Here is a 15800-nt window from a genome sequence, read left to right on the forward strand (position 1 = left end):
ATCGAAAATTGAATCAATCAACATGGTGAGCAAAGCAATATTGATAACAAATGCTTCAAATCATAGTTACTAGTCTTTATCATAAATTATTGGCAGGGGTTGAAGATTATACTGAAATTTCAATGAAGAAAGAAAGAAAATAAAGATGTGGTAATAAATAGATTGAATGGACATTCTCCTGCAACATTTGAATACGTAGTGTGTGTTTGGATTAACTTTCTAATTAAGATTCGAGTGGTCCAAATCTCAATAACATAGTTGAAAGCTCTTTATTTGGATTAAACTCTTATTTGGATAAAAAAAAAAAAACTAAATGAGTGTTAATGGCTCAATGACCATTTTCATAGAAGTTGGGAGGAGTAGCTTTGTAATGAAATGTGAAGGTACAGCATTGGGATATCGCAGATTCTTTTCTCTCTCCTCATATCTTCACTTTCAGGTCGCTACTCTCTCTTTGCTCAGCCTCCTATCTTCACAAACTCTGTCTTCATCTGATTCATCTCACCACCGTTGCTGATCGACCATTGTGCTCTTGTCGTCGACGAAGTTGAGAGTGATGTGATTGCTTGTGTATGTTTTGTTGAGATTGCTTTGTCCCTTAGTTTTCACTCACTGGTAGTCAACCTTGCTAGATCTACACATCCTTGCTTTTTATGGCCCTCGTTTGGTGCTTACCATCGTTGTACTTATTGGATTAGTTCTTTGTTGCTATCATTGAATTCATAGAAGGCAAGAAACTCCAATCCTTTGAAACAAATAGAAAGCTTAGCGAGGGACAAAGAAGAAAACGAGATACTAAATTTTTTATTTCCTTTGAGATTTTCTGATTTTGAAGGGGACTTTTACTTGTTATTCGTGGCTGAATTTTTTGGCCTTGAATGGTATCTAATTTTTTTTTTCCCTTTTGGTTCTCTCTCTTTTTATTTGTTTATTATTTTTAATTTAGTTTAAACTTTTCCTTTCTTTTTAATTTTGAATGAAGCTTAGTGCTTGATCATCTTTGGATATACGTTAATTTTCATTACCTTTTGTTTTGTCCATTGGGTGTTAATTAGTAATTACTGGATTAATTTTTCCAGTTATGTGCGATGGACTAATTATATATTCATCCCTTTTTGTTCTACTATTGGAAGAAATTCACAAGTAATGGAAATCGATTAAAAAAAAATTAATGAAGATTTTTTCATTTATCAATTTATTTTATATTTTAAATTCTATTTTTTTTAAAATTGTAATATTAAGTTTAATATTTTTTCCAACAATATTAAATTAATCACCAAATATATATACAAAAAATTGATGCTTATTTTTATTATCATACATTTTAATTGGCTTTTAAATAAAATCAATCAAATAAATTTTAGTTTATTCAATTAATTTTTAAAAAATATTATTTAAATATAAATTATGTTACAGTCGCAAACTTTTTTTTTAATTTAAATTTGCTAAGCTCAATTAAATTCTAACTTTAATTGTGAGTTTTCTAATCTAAACACACACATAATATAGTGGAGTTAGATGATAATTCAACAATTTGTTCTGAGATTTAATTAAGGAGATTAAAGCTCTTTTATTCAGAAGTTGGAATGCGCCTTTAAATTTCATGTTTAGAGATGCTAACCGCCTTGCACGTAATTTAGCTAGAGCTTGTCATTCTTTTAAACTTGATCTCTGTGTCTTTCATCAAAAACCACCATTCCTCTAATGAAATAAACAAATTTGAGTATTTGTCCCTCCAACAGTTCATAATAAGAATACGCCCCCGGCTGGCGCACCCATAAAGCCGGGAACCTCAGGTTTTGTTAGGCTTCGGTTTCTCCTGCTCCCTCTTCCGCAGTCCACTGTAGAGCTTAGAGGCAGGAAAATTCTCTACACACCCTCCCCTTTCTCTTTTCTGGTGCCTTTTACACATGACATAAACTGGTTTACTCATTTCTTTGTGATTTAACCCGCGGTAACATGCCTTCTATGGCTCCCTCTAAGAGTCCTAAAGAGAAGGAGAAGAAGATGAAGAACACGATTTTAACTGAGGAAGCATCCATTGGTATGGAGAGCACAAAAAGTTCTAAGCTTACAAGAAATACCAAGGTGTCTGATTCTGACCAAGACGGGTTTTCGGACAAGAAAGCGAAGAAGAAGGAGACCAAAAAGCGTAAATCTTCGGATATTGATGGGGTTGGAGAGAAGAGCGAGAGTAGCTCGGAGTTAGTTGAGCCCGAAAGTTCGAGGGCGAAGAGTCAGGAGAAGAGAAAGAAGAATAAAAAGCCGAAATTCGAGGAACCTGACATGGGAGAGGAAGAGGTTGAGAAGAAGGATCCCAATGCAATTTCGAACTTTCGGATATCGGAGCCCTTGAGGGCCAAGTTGAAGGAGAAAGGGATTGAATCTCTGTTTCCCATTCAGGCAATGACTTTCGATACCATCCTCGATGGATGTGATTTGGTCGGTCGGGCTCGCACTGGTCAGGTGTGTTCTCTTATGATTCGTTTGTGTATTTAGACATCTTTATGATTTCCTGGCTCTGAATAGTTAAATCATGTGTTTTCGGGAGCCGGGAGGTGCAGAATTCTTGTTAATATGAGCATTTTGTTATATGGTAGTTATTACCTCTTGTACCCGAAGGTTCAACAAGGTCATTCTGCTTTTGACCGATTTCATTTTTTATGTTGCAGTCGTTTGTTTTAATTGTTTACTGTTGGAAAAAATGTAGGGTAAGACTTTGGCTTTTGTGTTGCCCATGTTAGAGTCTTTAGCCAATGGTTCAGCGAAAACAGCCAGAAAGATTGGATATGGGAGGTCTCCAAGCGTTCTTGTGCTCTTACCTACTAGGGAATTGGCCTCTCAGGTACAATATTCAAGAGGCGATTGCAGAAAAATCTTCACATGTGACTGATATATGGATATTGGTTTTTCTTTTGTTTATACTGTGTTATGTGATGCATCAGGTGTTCTCTGATTTTGAAATTTATGGTGAGGCATTGGGTTTGATTTCTTGCTGTTTGTATGGTGGAGCTCCATATCAAGCTCAAGAAATTAAGCTCAAGCGAGGTGTTGATATTGTTATTGGAACACCAGGCCGCATAAAGGTAATTACTGTGGTGCATGCATATGTAATATGTGTCTATATATTATAGAGCTGCTGTTATTCCTTGTTATGGTTATTAAATTATGACCAGCATAGAAGCTTCAGTTTTTTCTCATGCAAGACATTTTTCTTAATTTATATGTGCATGTCCATGTAGGATCATATAGAGAGACAAAATATTGACCTAACCCAACTAAGGTTCCGTGTCCTTGATGAGGCAGATGAGATGCTGAGGATGGGTTTTGTTGAAGATGTTGAACTCATTTTGGGTCTGTGTTTTTACCTCTCACTGTAATGCGTGGAATGCCACTATGATTCAATATTAGTATAAATTATGCATATTCGATGGAAGATACTTTGATCACTCTTCATCTTCTTATTTGTTGATATTCTTTACTCCTGATATGGTTAAATTGTCACAAAAAATATTGAGATGTTGTCATCTTGTGGGAACCATGCATGGTTGATAAAGCTATACTCGATTGTTTATTTATCTTTACTGTTGAATTGAAATGTTAATAGTTGAATGCAATTTGCATGCTGGCCTTAGTACATTTCCTTTATGATTAAACACATGTTAAGGTTCCTAGTTGTTGGGTTCATTTTTGGAAAATTACTATCTCTCCTAAACTGTAGGTTAATCACAATTTGCTACTCTAATTTTAAATCAAAACATTTAACCTCCTAAATGTTGCAAGTGGAAATTTTATATTATCTTTTGGAGTTAACATCTAAATGTCCGAAGATTTCATTGTGATAGCTCATAAATATCCATAATTTCTGGAATTTTTCCTTTCTGAGGTATTACAAGCTAGTCTTGACTTACGTGTAATGCTCTTGTTTTTTTTTTTTTTTTTGGGGGGGGGATAAGTTTAAGTTTTGAAGCTTGTATGCCACCTTTTTCAAAGGTTTTTGGGATGATAATATATTTTTTAGCGATGTCAAATTCTGCCCTATATGTTATGCAGGTAAGGTTAAAGATGTTAGTAAAGTTCAGACACTTCTATTCAGTGCTACTTTGCCAGACTGGGTCAAGCATGTATGCTTCTATGAAAATTTTTTTCTTGTCACAAAAGTTTTGTCTTCTGATCAGATGCTCTGCCTTGTGGTTTTTCATCTCATGGAATGTGTAATTTTGTTGCCAGATTTCCTCAAAGTTTTTGAAATCAGATAAGAAAAATGTTGACCTTGTTGGGAATGAGAAAATGAAGGCTAGCACCAATGTTAGGCATATTGTTCTTCCATGTACAAGTTCTGCCAGGTCCCAGCTTATCCCAGACATTATTCGCTGCTATAGCAGGTAAATTTTTATAATTTATTTTTTGTATGTGCATAACATTTTTATGTCTCTGTTGGATCTATTGAATCTGGTTTTGTTTCAGTGGAGGCCGGACAATTATATTTACTGAGACAAAGGAGTCAGCTTCTGAGCTTGCAGGGCTTTTGCCTGGAGCTCGAGCTCTACATGGTGACATACAGCAAGCGCAACGTGAGGTGAGGTGTTCTATGAAAATTTATGATTTTCTTATTTGGAATTTCAATCGTGCACATTTTGTAAGGGTGATCCTGTATTATAACTCTTGCATCCTTTTGACAGATATATTTGCTTTTTGTCATTTTTTCAGCTGACAACCTTTTTCTTTCGATCTGCTGAAATGGATCCTCCCACTTGCAGGTCACATTGTCTGGCTTTAGGTCTGGGAAATTCATGACATTAGTGGCCACAAATGTGGCAGCTCGGGGTTTAGATATTAATGACGTTCAGTTAATTATTCAGGTTCTTCTAATGCATTTACTTAATTACTTATATTACATTGAATCATTATTACAACTTTCCTAATCTTTATGGTGATATTTATATTGGGTTTAGTGTGAACCTCCGCGTGATGTAGAAGCCTATATTCATCGTTCTGGCCTCACAGGACGAGCAGGTATAAATGGAGTATTGATATTTGTTCAAAAAGGGAATGTTTAGGATAATCAAACTTTGATAATCCTGAGGTTGAATTTTTCAGCCAATACTGGGGTTGCTGTTATGCTTTATGATCCAAGAAGGTCAAATATATCTAAAATTGAAAGAGAATCAGGTGTGAAATTTGAACACATATCTGCTCCTCAGCCTGCTGATATTGCAAAAGCTGTTGGTGGGGATGCTGTTGAAATGATAAACCAAGTATCCGACAGGTATTTTTTTTTCTTATATGCAAAATTGCAAATGGTATTTTATGCTGCCATTCTTGTTAACAAATGTGATATGCAGCGTGATTCCTGCATTCAAAGCTGCTGCTGAGGAGCTTGTGAACAACTCTGGTTTAACAGCCGTTGAATTACTTGCAAAAGCTCTTGCCAAGGCTGTTGTGAGCCCCCTATTCTTATAACATTTTCTCAATCTATCTTTTTGTTGCAATTGCAATTTGTTTTTTGTTTTTTGCAAACTCTTCATCTTTAATATCCTTCTCTGAGCTGGAAAAAATTGATTGTATAATGTGCAGGGTTATACTGAGATAAAGAAAAGATCACTTCTTACTTCCATGGAGAATTATGTCACGTTACTTCTTGAGATTGGAAGACCCATCTTCACCCCATCGTGAGAACCTTAGAATGGACCTTGTTCTTTAATTATTATGATGCTTGCATGTTACTCTAAGTCAGTTACTGATTACCGAAGAATACTTTCTATGTTATTTGAAAGGTCTAGATGTTTGCCTTGCTGTGGGAAAATCTGTTATCTGCTCCTTAACCTTTAATTTTAAGTGATTTTGCAATATGTGGTGAAATATGTTGGGAAAATGCAATGCAGTTCACATCCTATTTGTGACTACTTGTCTTTGTCCTGCTATAATATGTGCTGTAATAAAATATTTCTAGCCTGGTCTTCATAATTTGCAAAGCCTTAATCATTCCCTTTTGCCGATAGAAAACTATATCTGAAAGTGCTTTAGGTGTTTTAAATTTTTGTGACAAGGCATCTGACTATTTTAGCTTCATTAATGGGCTGGTGCATTTTGATGTTGAAATTTGTAGTTGCTGGTTATTTTGGGGTTGGCAGCAAGTTAATTCCTTGAGATTTTAATCTCTGAAGCCATTTGTTATGACAAATGCTGCTCTTTATTTCACCATCAATTAGAGTGAGTTCTATATGCATTTGCAGTTTTGCATGAAATTTGAAATGAACCACAACTATTCATGGTTTTTAAATACATCCCATAACTTTAATTAATATATTGATCTATGTTGTTCTTGTATGTTAAACATACAATGATTGGAATAGACTGATGATCTTCACAATTTAATTCTTTGGTCTAGGCTAATTTTTTCTGGAGTTATCATGATAGGTAATAACTATATTCAAGTATTGTGAGTTTCTTTAACTGATCTTTTCATGGTTTTTTTAACCAGTTTTGCATATGGAATCCTCAGGAGATTTCTTCCCGAGGAGAAAGTTGAGGCAGTGAAGGGCCTTACTCTGACTGCAGATGGAAATGGCTCTGTTTTTGATGTGCCAGCTGAAGATTTAGATACATATCTTGCTGGTAAATTATACTTTGGACTATGCATGCGAATTAGCTTTGTCGTAAGTGATTCAGTCCTACATCTTGGTGGTTATCTTTCTTATTAAGCAATGTTTATCCTTTAGGTCAGGAAAATGCTGCTAATATAAGCTTAGAAGTATTACAAGAATTGCCACGTTTGCAAGAAAGAGACCAATCAAGAGGGGGTAGATTTGGTGGCGGTGGTCGTGGTGGGTTTGGTAATAATAGAAGTAGTGGCGGTGGAAACAGGTTTTCTGGTGGAAGAGGAGGCGGCAGGAACGGTGGTTTCTCAAATCAGAGGAGTGATCAGTTTTTCGGCGGTTCTAATGGCGGGAGAGGCCGTGGTGGCAATAGAGGGGGAAACAGATGGTAGGGAAAATAAGAAACTGAGTTTATCAAGGCAGAGGACTAAAATCCTTATAGCAGTCAAACCCACACCACACCCCCCCCCCAAAAAAAAATATCGGAAAAGAAAAATATTCATTTTGGTGCTCTTAACTCCTAGGATACCATTTTTGTTCACTATTCTTTGGAAAGATAGCGTGAGATTAGATTGTGTATGTAGGACTGAGCAAGGTAAAATAACAGGAAATATATAGATTCTGGCAAATGATTATCCCACGACTTCTTTACACCTTTTGATAATTGTTAATGACATTACTTTGATTGAAATGTCAAGCCAAAAGAAAAGAAAGAAAGAAAGAAAGAAAGTTGTAGCCAACTGAAATTTGAAGTAGTTATTTATCATGGGTAAGATTTCGGTATTAGCCTTATATACTTTATTTGATCCAATGAAATAAAAATAAGTGAATTTTAATTTGTTAATAATATTAATATGAAGAGTTTGTTATAGAATAAATAATTTATAAAAGATTCATGTGTATTTATTTAATTGGAAACTAGTATTTTAGGTATTTAAAGTTAAATATACAAGTTTTTTTCATTTATTAACACATGTTAAGTTATGCTTATTTCATGTCATTTGTTAGTTCAGTTGCAATTACCCCCTTATTGTATGCCAATCATGGCTAATGCTTGAAATGTCTCGCTGTAAAAGTAATATGACGGAAAAAAATTGTGCGACCATGAAAATAATTATTATGGAAAAAATTATATTCATGAACTAAGAAATTTAAAGGGAGAATCTTAATAAAAGATCTTTAAAAAAATTTAATATCTTATAAAAATATTGGATAAATAAATTGAATGCTTGTTAAAATAATAATTTATTAGTTTGTTAATTTTTTACTCATTCAACATCATTTTAAGAAATTAAGAGCCTGTTTTTTTTTTAAAATTATTTTTTTTAAAATAGAAAAATTTAAAAACTCGTTTGGTTAAGTCTTATTTATTTATTTATTTGCAAAACTGTTTTCAATTTTTTATTTTTAAAAATAAAAAAATAAAAACAATTTTGAGTTGTTTTTGTTTTTATTTTTTTATTTTTAAAATATACATTTGATTATTAAAAATTATAATTATGTTTATCAATTTTTTTTCATAAATTACCATCATTAACCACCTATAATTATCACTGTTAATTTATTTTTTAATTCTAAAACTCTTTTTAAGTGAATATAACCAAATGAATTTTCATTTTATTTTGTTTTGAAAAACAATTATGAAGACTATATTACAAAACAGTTTTTAAAAACAAAAAATAAGAACAGAAAGCAAACAAGCGTTAAATTTTTTCTTGAGTTTTTAAACTTGAAAATTTAAGTACAACTCTCATTTAGCATAGTTAAAACAATTACTTCGTTTATTTATTTGTTAATTTTTACTTAAATATCTTCCTAGATCTTTTATTTATGTTCTCCCAAATTTAAGCCTGAAAGCCCAAGTACAACTTTCCTATAGTATAATTTCCATATGTTTATGTTCAATTTATCTTAATTTATCTCTTTATAGTCGAGTAACATGAATCACAATATTTTTCATCTTTGTTTTATTTATTTAGAGGGACATACATACACTAACAATATGAAATTATTCTACCAAAAAAAAAATATGAAATTAAAAGGGAGATTGAATCCTCAGGACCTCAACGTCCAATTTACAAGGAAACTTGTATACATAGGCAGTAAAATTGGTGGCAAATGGCAAGATCTGACTTTCCATGGCATTGTATTAAAAAAAAAAAAAAAAAAACCTTCCAGTGGTTTTGACCTTATTGTGGCTAGGCTGGTTCTTAACATAGCTTTCGGCTTGTATTTATATACGCCAGGCCCTGTCCTTAAACAAGCAAAGTGGAGTTGTACTTGTTGGCCTTAGTGTCAGTTATCTATTTAGATTTTAGATTATGGTTACCCGCTTAGAGTTCAAAACTTTTGAACCCAGAAGTCTCAAGAACTCACTCTCAAAATTAATTGAAGAATGCAAGAATTTCAGAGAGCTCAAACAAATCCATACCCAGATTCTTACGTCCCAGTTGTTACCTAACAATGACCAATATTATCTTATTACTCGTTTCCTCTTCTTTTGTGCTTTTTCGAGTTGGGGCTCATTCACCTATGCTTCTAATGTTTTTCGGACGATAAACAACCCGGAAATTCGTGCTTACAATATCCTGCTTAGATCATACGCAGCTTTGAAGGATGATGGTGAAGATAGCCACATTTGCAGGGCTTTAGTGCTTTATAGAGAAATGCTTCGCAATGGCATTTTACCAAATAACCTCACTTTCCCCTTCCTGTTGAAGGATTGCACTAGTAGGCTGGATGAAGCTACTGGCTCAGGAATTCATGCCCAAGTCGTCAAGTTTGGATTTTATGATGATATTTTTGTTGGGAATTCGTTGATAAACTTATATATGGCATGCAGGTTGTTGAGTAATGCCAGGAAGCTGTTTGATGAAATGCTGGTGAGAGATACTGTCACTTGGAACTCAGTAATTATTGGGTTTTTGAGAAATGGAGAGCTTGACAACGCAATGGATTTGTTCACACGGATGAGTGAGAAGAATATCATAACTTGGAACTCCATTATTACAGGGTTGGTCCAAGGTGGCCGACCAAGAGAGTCACTGCAACTTTTCCATCAAATGCAGGTTTCCAGCGAAGATAACATGGTTGAGCCTGATAAAATTACAATTGCTAGTGTCCTCTCAGCCTGTGCTCAACTTGGTTCGATAGATCATGGGAAATGGGTGCATAGTTATCTGAGAAGAAGTGGGCTAGAGTGTGATGTGGTAATCGGAACAGCACTTGTAAGTATGTATGGTAAGTGTGGGCATGCAGATCAAGCAATTGAGATCTTCAAACAAATGCCTGAGAAGGATGCTTCAGCGTGGACAGCAATGATTTCCGTGCTTGCTCTTCACGGATTAGGCGAGAAGGCTTTTGATTGCTTTCTAGAGATGGAAAAAGCTGGAGTGAAGCCTAACCATGTATCATTCGTGGGATTATTGTCTGCTTGTGCTCATTCTGGTTTGGTAGAGAAAGGTCGGTGGTGCTTTGACATGATGAAAAATGTTTACTCAATTGAACCCCACGTTTATCACTATGCTTGCATGGTTGACATTCTTAGCCGAGCCAAGCTCTTTGAGGAGGCGGAAAGTCTCATAAGGGACATGCCAATGAAGCCTGATGTTTATGTCTGGGGTTCATTACTTGGAGGATGTCAGATGCATGGGAATACAAAACTAGGAGAAAAGGTAGCTTTTCATTTGATTCATTTAGAGCCTCGCAATCATGCTTTCTATATGAACTTGTGTGACATATATGCCAAAGCTGGCCGGTTTGATGCTGCTAAAAGAGTTAGAAATCTAATGAAAGAAAGAGGAATCCAAAAGGATATCCCAGGTTGTAGCATGATTGAAATTTGTGGGGTGGTTCATGAATTTTCTGCAGGAGTTTCACTGAATCTTCCAATGGAAATTTTTTTGGTCTTAAACCAGTTAAATAATCAGATAAAGTTGCCAGGATGATAAAAATCAGTACAAGCATCTCTTCAATTAGAATATGGAGGCATTTGCGCAGTACGCTGTATTATAGTTCAACAATCAATCGTGGTGGTATGTGCTCTGCAGTTGGTTAACCCCTGACGCCATGAATAACGATTTTAATTGCTGCTTATGTTCTCCTCCCTAGGTTGTATCCTATGAATAACTACACATGCATTCAAATCGCCACTGCAAAGAAGGAAATCATCAATTTGGTGGCGGTTCATGCAACCTTCACTACATGGAAGCAATTTTTAATCATTTTCGGTGGTCTTTGGTATTACTACAGTGGTTGCTGCCTATGTTTTAGCAACAGGGGCTACCACAAGAAATTTCTTTTCTCGTGGTTAAAACCATCGTTAGAGCAAAATTTAACCATTATATTGTCAAAGCCTGCGCTTTTTCCCCCCCTTGGAGTGATTGGGATGATCACTCAATTACCAAAGTGAGGGCAGAAAATTTGACGAGGATAAAGCACATTACACATGCACTGCACTAGTAGGTAAAGATGTTAGATGATGAGGGATGACATTTTTGTGCAGAAATGTCTGCATGATTCGGTGTTCTTGTGATGGAGAAGACGAATTAGATCCTCTGCATTCGCATGTTCAAGAGAGATCATAGCACAAATAGCACGTAACTATGTGCGACATGTATTCACGTTTTTGAATGAACAAAGATTTACATTGCGTTGAAGAGGTATAATCTCTCTTTACCTGATTATGCAACAGTTTCTGTATGAGAATTGATTTTGCATCAGCAAGAAACAGATGCAATAACGTGATCCACATATTAGGAAATGTCCTTTCTTTATGAAACCGTTGGCTTTGGAATTATCAGGTTCAGTTTGGCACCATTCAAGTGCAAAACTCAGATCTTGGGTATGGGTGGATGTGAGAGAGAGAGAGAGAGAGATTTTATTTAGTTTTGCATATCCTAGAGTTACGAATAGATTTCTTGGTGTTAGATTCATGGATGCTTATTTTTTAACGGGAGTTACACTTTGAGACCAGAGCATGAATTTAATTTTAATTTCGGATAAAAAAGTTTCTAAAATTTTATTGAAGGATTAAAACATTAAATAATTTTGACGTTAATATGCTAAACTTTAATCTTTAAGATTTTAAAATTTGACATGGATAATACAAAATTGTGATATTGTTCGATTTTAAAATATTGATATCATTCTTGAGATACTCATGAGGTTACCATCATATTAATGATCTTATATAGTAAGGCTTCAAATTAGTTTAGACAAAAGGTGGTAATACCTCCAAATTTCTAAGAATATCAGGTGATAGAATAAAAAAATATTGAAATCAAATTTTAGAATATGAATATTGAATTATTTAATTTTTTTTTTTGAAAATAATAATACCAAATTTTAGCAAAAGCCTTTGAGAATATCAATAAAGGACTCTCGAAGAAGATTTAAGATTGGGTTAATGTTTATTTTTTCTCCTAAACTATACTCTCAAGGACACTCAATATCTTAAACTCAATTTTGATCCATTCATCTCTTTAAATGTTTAAAACTTGATCATTTTTGCCTCTGTTGTTAATTCACAATTAAGTTTGACCATTAAATATATTTGTTGACTAAAACTGCACACTTGGCAGTACATATATACTCAAAATTTTCACCTTACTTAAACAGGTCAGATTTTTTGCTTTTCAAAAAAATGATTAAGGGGCATCTCAAAAGTTTTTATAAAAGAGCACCTAATATTCTTATTTTTTAGATGGAATAATATTGCATTGAAAGTATTAAAAGTAGAGCAATGTTGCCCTTTTCTAATCTTTAATCAATGTTTGACTAATAGTTGACCAAAAGATGAATGAAAAGTCTAATGTGGCAAGCTACGTGTATCTCAAAAAAAGAAAAAAATTATTCAAAAAAACCTCACTAAAAAATTATTTGCCAAGAAGGACTTGGGTTAGAAAATGAAATTGGTCTCTGGCATTAATTTCACACGACTAAATTACCTTATCTCCCTTAATGAAAGGAAAGCAAAAATCGAATGAAAGCTCCAGCTCTCTTCACACGTGATTATCTCTCACCCAATGTTTGATTCAATCTGAGGAAGTTGCCACTGTGTTTGACCACCAAATTTGTGACTTTATTAGGTTAGTTCATTGAGTATTTGATGATGAGGGTGAGGTGGTGTTTGATTTTCAATTTTTGTCTTGTGATTGTGGAGTTTGGTTGTCTAAGTTTTAAATTACTGTGAAAAGAGCTCAAAAGAGGTTGAACCAAATATTTGCTATGCCACTTGCTCCTCCTATATGCATATTGCCTCACACTGCAGAGTTAGTGACGCTTAATCTAGAATTTGTTGTAATCATCTTACAATTTTTTGATAACGATAGCCTTTTCCTACCATATCAAAAATTGCAGATGTATATAATATCCTTATGAGTAAGGAACTAAAAGAAATATTTTGTTTCTTTCATATGGATGGAAAGATTGCTATTGATGATGAGAGGGTGAAATATGTTGGTGGAAGAGCAAATGGAGGGATAGTAAATAGGTTACATTAATTTATGAGTTGAGAAGAAAAATATGTTTATGTTTTGGGTATGAAGTTAAAAATTTGGAATTAAAGTACACACTGTTAGAATTAGATGAAACCACTGTTATAGACTTTAATGATGATGAAGGAGTTTAACAATTGGTTATGTTTTCCATGAAGAACTCTTGTTGGTGTTTGTTTATCATAGTGATAACTCTTGGTTCTCCAAAATTTGAGTCCATCATGAACTTTGCTCTGTAATTAACTCTCCTTGCTTTCACATTCAATTTCTTTAACCATTCTTTTAGCACGTCTTCATTACTCTTCTTTGGGGCCTTCACTTGTGCACAGTCAAACACAATAGTTAGGCGTGATGACAAGAATTCAACCAATGATCAAAGTTCAGAAATCCAAAATATGATCATGGTTGAAACTTTATTTGCTATCATTTTCTGATAAACCCAAAAAAAAGGAAATCGATCAAAATAGGAAAATCTCTCAAAAGGTATCAATTTTCAAGGAATTGCTACCATTTTTGACATGCCCAGAGAACAAGAGTTTTAAATCGCACAATGATTTACATAAGGTAACAACAAGCATTGTTGGGGGGGAAGAAAAAAAAAAAAGAAACCAAAGAACAAGAAGGTGATGATGAAGACCAAGAAAAGGATTTGACCAAATCTTCATTAGGCTAGATTTGTCCACAAGAACACTTCCTTCTTCATCACTCTTGTGCTGAGAATTCATAGAGACATTACTTTCAAAAGAAGAAGAAATAAGAAATAAGAAGCAATCACCTAAAAGCCAAGATTGAGGATAAAGGATGAGAGTGAGATCTAACGACACCTTGGCACCATTACAGAGGCGAGATCAAGATAAGGACTGTGGCAAGAATTAGAGACGCTTGAAGCCTGGAGTGGCTGAGTGAGATTGAGAGGTGACAAGTGAGATCGACGAAAATACAAGATCAACTTACTGAGAGGAATTCACGTGTGTGACTTGTCATTTGAGATTGAAAGGAGTGAGGAAAGGGAGATGAGAGCACCGTGAGGGAGGGAGATTAGAAGTGGAGTGCCACCTGTCAAAGCCATGTATTGTGTCATCATACTCAATTAGTCAACATTAGTAAAACATTGGAGAAGACATTACTCTACTTTTAATATTTCTAAGGCAAAATTGCTACTTCTAAAATGTAAGGTATTGGGTGCTCTTTTGTCCCTTAACAAAAAAAATTACTCTCATTTCTCTTATCACCATGATCAACCCATCACCTACTGAAAAAATTATCCAGAGCAAGAAAAACAAAAGAAAAACCAAATCCTAGAACAACAAATCAAATCGCTGAGATTCTTCTTTCCCTCTTACCCCATTGTGCAAAAATCCTACCAAGTTGTTTGTCGCTAACTTGCGATCTTGCTTATTTGTGTTGTTCGTGTCTCAAATCTCAATAAGTCTTTGAGATCCCTCCCCCTACTTTAAATCTTATTCCTTTTAGGTTCTTTAATCTCGTTTAGATCTTTTTTTTAACATCACTTCAATTCCCAGCCATCAAAGTTCGATCTGAAGCTCTATCATCTAGATCACATTTCACTCCAGTCAACAGCCTTATCTCTGGAATCCATACCCTTCCTGCCTCTTCAACTTCTCTCGTCCAATATCCTCAACCTTACCACTTCCTCTCGTCACATTTGCAAAATCAAAAACCAGCTCCTGCAATACCATTTTCTCCTTGTCGCAGGCACATGTTTGTGAAGTGGACAGATTCTGAGATTGAGACTCTGTTTTAGGGGAAGGATTATTTGCAACCGTTACTTCAAGTTCAGTCAAGAAAAATAACCCAAAAGAAAAAATTAAAGAAGAGGCTATCGTTTCTTTTGATGCCACCATGCTAAAAGATACCATCAGCAAAATAAAGAAAATTTGGATTATTGAGCCTTGGACCGTCAAGGATGAACCAGGAAAGTATGAGGTGATGGGGTGAAACTTTTTTAGTCAGATGATATAAGTTCACAGTCAACGTTAAGATCAATTAACAATAAAGGGTAAATTGAACTAATTTTTTGAATTTTGAAAAAAAGAATGGACCAAAGTTGAATTTAGGACTCTGGGTGTCCTAAGAAAATAATTTAGGGATAAAGCATTACTTTTTTTAATATTTGACAAGAATTTCTAACAAGTAAACATTAACAAATCAAATCAAAAGAGGAAGTTATTGTTTTAATAAGTATTCAATTAATCTAAAATCCTTATCATATATTAAATTCTTTCATAGATACTTCATTGATATTTTGCCAAAATCCTTTAGTATCAAATTTTAGAATATTAGTGTCAAATTGTGAAATATTAGTATCAAATTACTTAAAGGCATTTGACCCTCAACTAAAATGTTAGAATCTTTCATATTGAATTAAATTTTTGGGTGAATCTCATTGAAGGCTCCTAATACACAAAAATTTTCATGTAGGGCCCAATAAAATTTGAAAATGCATTGCAAGCTCGACGGTCTATCTTGCAAATTTTGTTGTGGACGAAAAGATGCAGTTGCTCTTATCTCAACAAAATATCTATATATGCACAATATAATATTCACAAATTCTCAATACAATATTCATAAATGCACAATACATCTAGTGAATATGGTTTAACTTGAAGTGAAAATGTACCAGCAAACAACGGATGAATAATATAATATCTATAAATGCACAACACGATATTTATAAATTCTC

General features: G+C 34.2%; 2 protein-coding genes across 4 annotated transcripts; both read left to right on the forward strand.

Moving 5' to 3' along the window:
- Window positions 1-1525: 1525 nt before the first annotated feature.
- LOC129292273 (DEAD-box ATP-dependent RNA helicase 7-like) lies at window positions 1526-7239 on the forward strand. 3 transcript variants are annotated; one of them, XR_008588890.1, is made up of 15 exons: window positions 1526-2466; window positions 2711-2845; window positions 2946-3086; window positions 3243-3354; window positions 4054-4124; window positions 4231-4385; window positions 4468-4579; window positions 4761-4862; window positions 4956-5016; window positions 5101-5269; window positions 5346-5442; window positions 5578-5672; window positions 6392-6420; window positions 6506-6618; window positions 6723-6862. XR_008588890.1 is itself a non-coding variant. In XM_054929851.1 (14 exons), exons 1-14 carry the CDS (start codon window positions 1960-1962, stop codon window positions 6989-6991), a joined length of 2139 nt encoding a protein of 712 aa, XP_054785826.1. In that variant the 5' UTR covers window positions 1534-1959; the 3' UTR covers window positions 6992-7239. The 3 variants fall into 3 exon arrangements, 2 of the variants coding, with proteins under 2 accessions (XP_054785826.1, XP_054785825.1); XM_054929851.1 differs by lacking the exon at window positions 6392-6420 and having other exon boundaries at window positions 1534-2466; window positions 6723-7239; XM_054929850.1 differs by lacking the exon at window positions 6392-6420 and having other exon boundaries at window positions 1539-2466; window positions 6485-6618; window positions 6723-7239.
- A 1550-nt stretch (window positions 7240-8789) lies between these two features.
- Window positions 8790-11379, forward strand: LOC129293559 (pentatricopeptide repeat-containing protein At5g66520-like). Its single transcript, XM_054931588.1, has 2 exons — window positions 8790-10633; window positions 10710-11379. Exon 1 carries the CDS (start codon window positions 8921-8923, stop codon window positions 10544-10546), a length of 1626 nt encoding a protein of 541 aa, XP_054787563.1. The 5' UTR covers window positions 8790-8920; the 3' UTR covers window positions 10547-10633; window positions 10710-11379.
- Window positions 11380-15800: the final 4421 nt, after the last annotated feature.

Source organism: Prosopis cineraria, unplaced genomic scaffold (genome assembly GCF_029017545.1).
Source record: "Prosopis cineraria cultivar Desert tree isolate PC_DT_omini unplaced genomic scaffold, ASM2901754v1 PC14, whole genome shotgun sequence".
In the NCBI taxonomy this organism is placed as follows: domain Eukaryota; kingdom Viridiplantae; phylum Streptophyta; class Magnoliopsida; order Fabales; family Fabaceae; genus Prosopis; species Prosopis cineraria.

Coding starts and splice junctions, on each gene's coding strand:
- LOC129292273 (XM_054929850.1), top strand. CDS start 1,960: ATGCCTTCTATGGCTCCCTCTAAGAGTCCTAAAGAGAAGGAGAAGAAG. Junction 4,580..4,760: donor TACAGCAAGCGCAACGTGAG/GTGAGGTGTTCT, acceptor TCCCACTTGCAG/GTCACATTGTCTGGCTTTAG. Junction 5,270..5,345: donor ATAAACCAAGTATCCGACAG/GTATTTTTTTTT, acceptor TGTGATATGCAG/CGTGATTCCTGCATTCAAAG.
- LOC129293559 (XM_054931588.1), top strand. CDS start 8,921: ATGGTTACCCGCTTAGAGTTCAAAACTTTTGAACCCAGAAGTCTCAAG.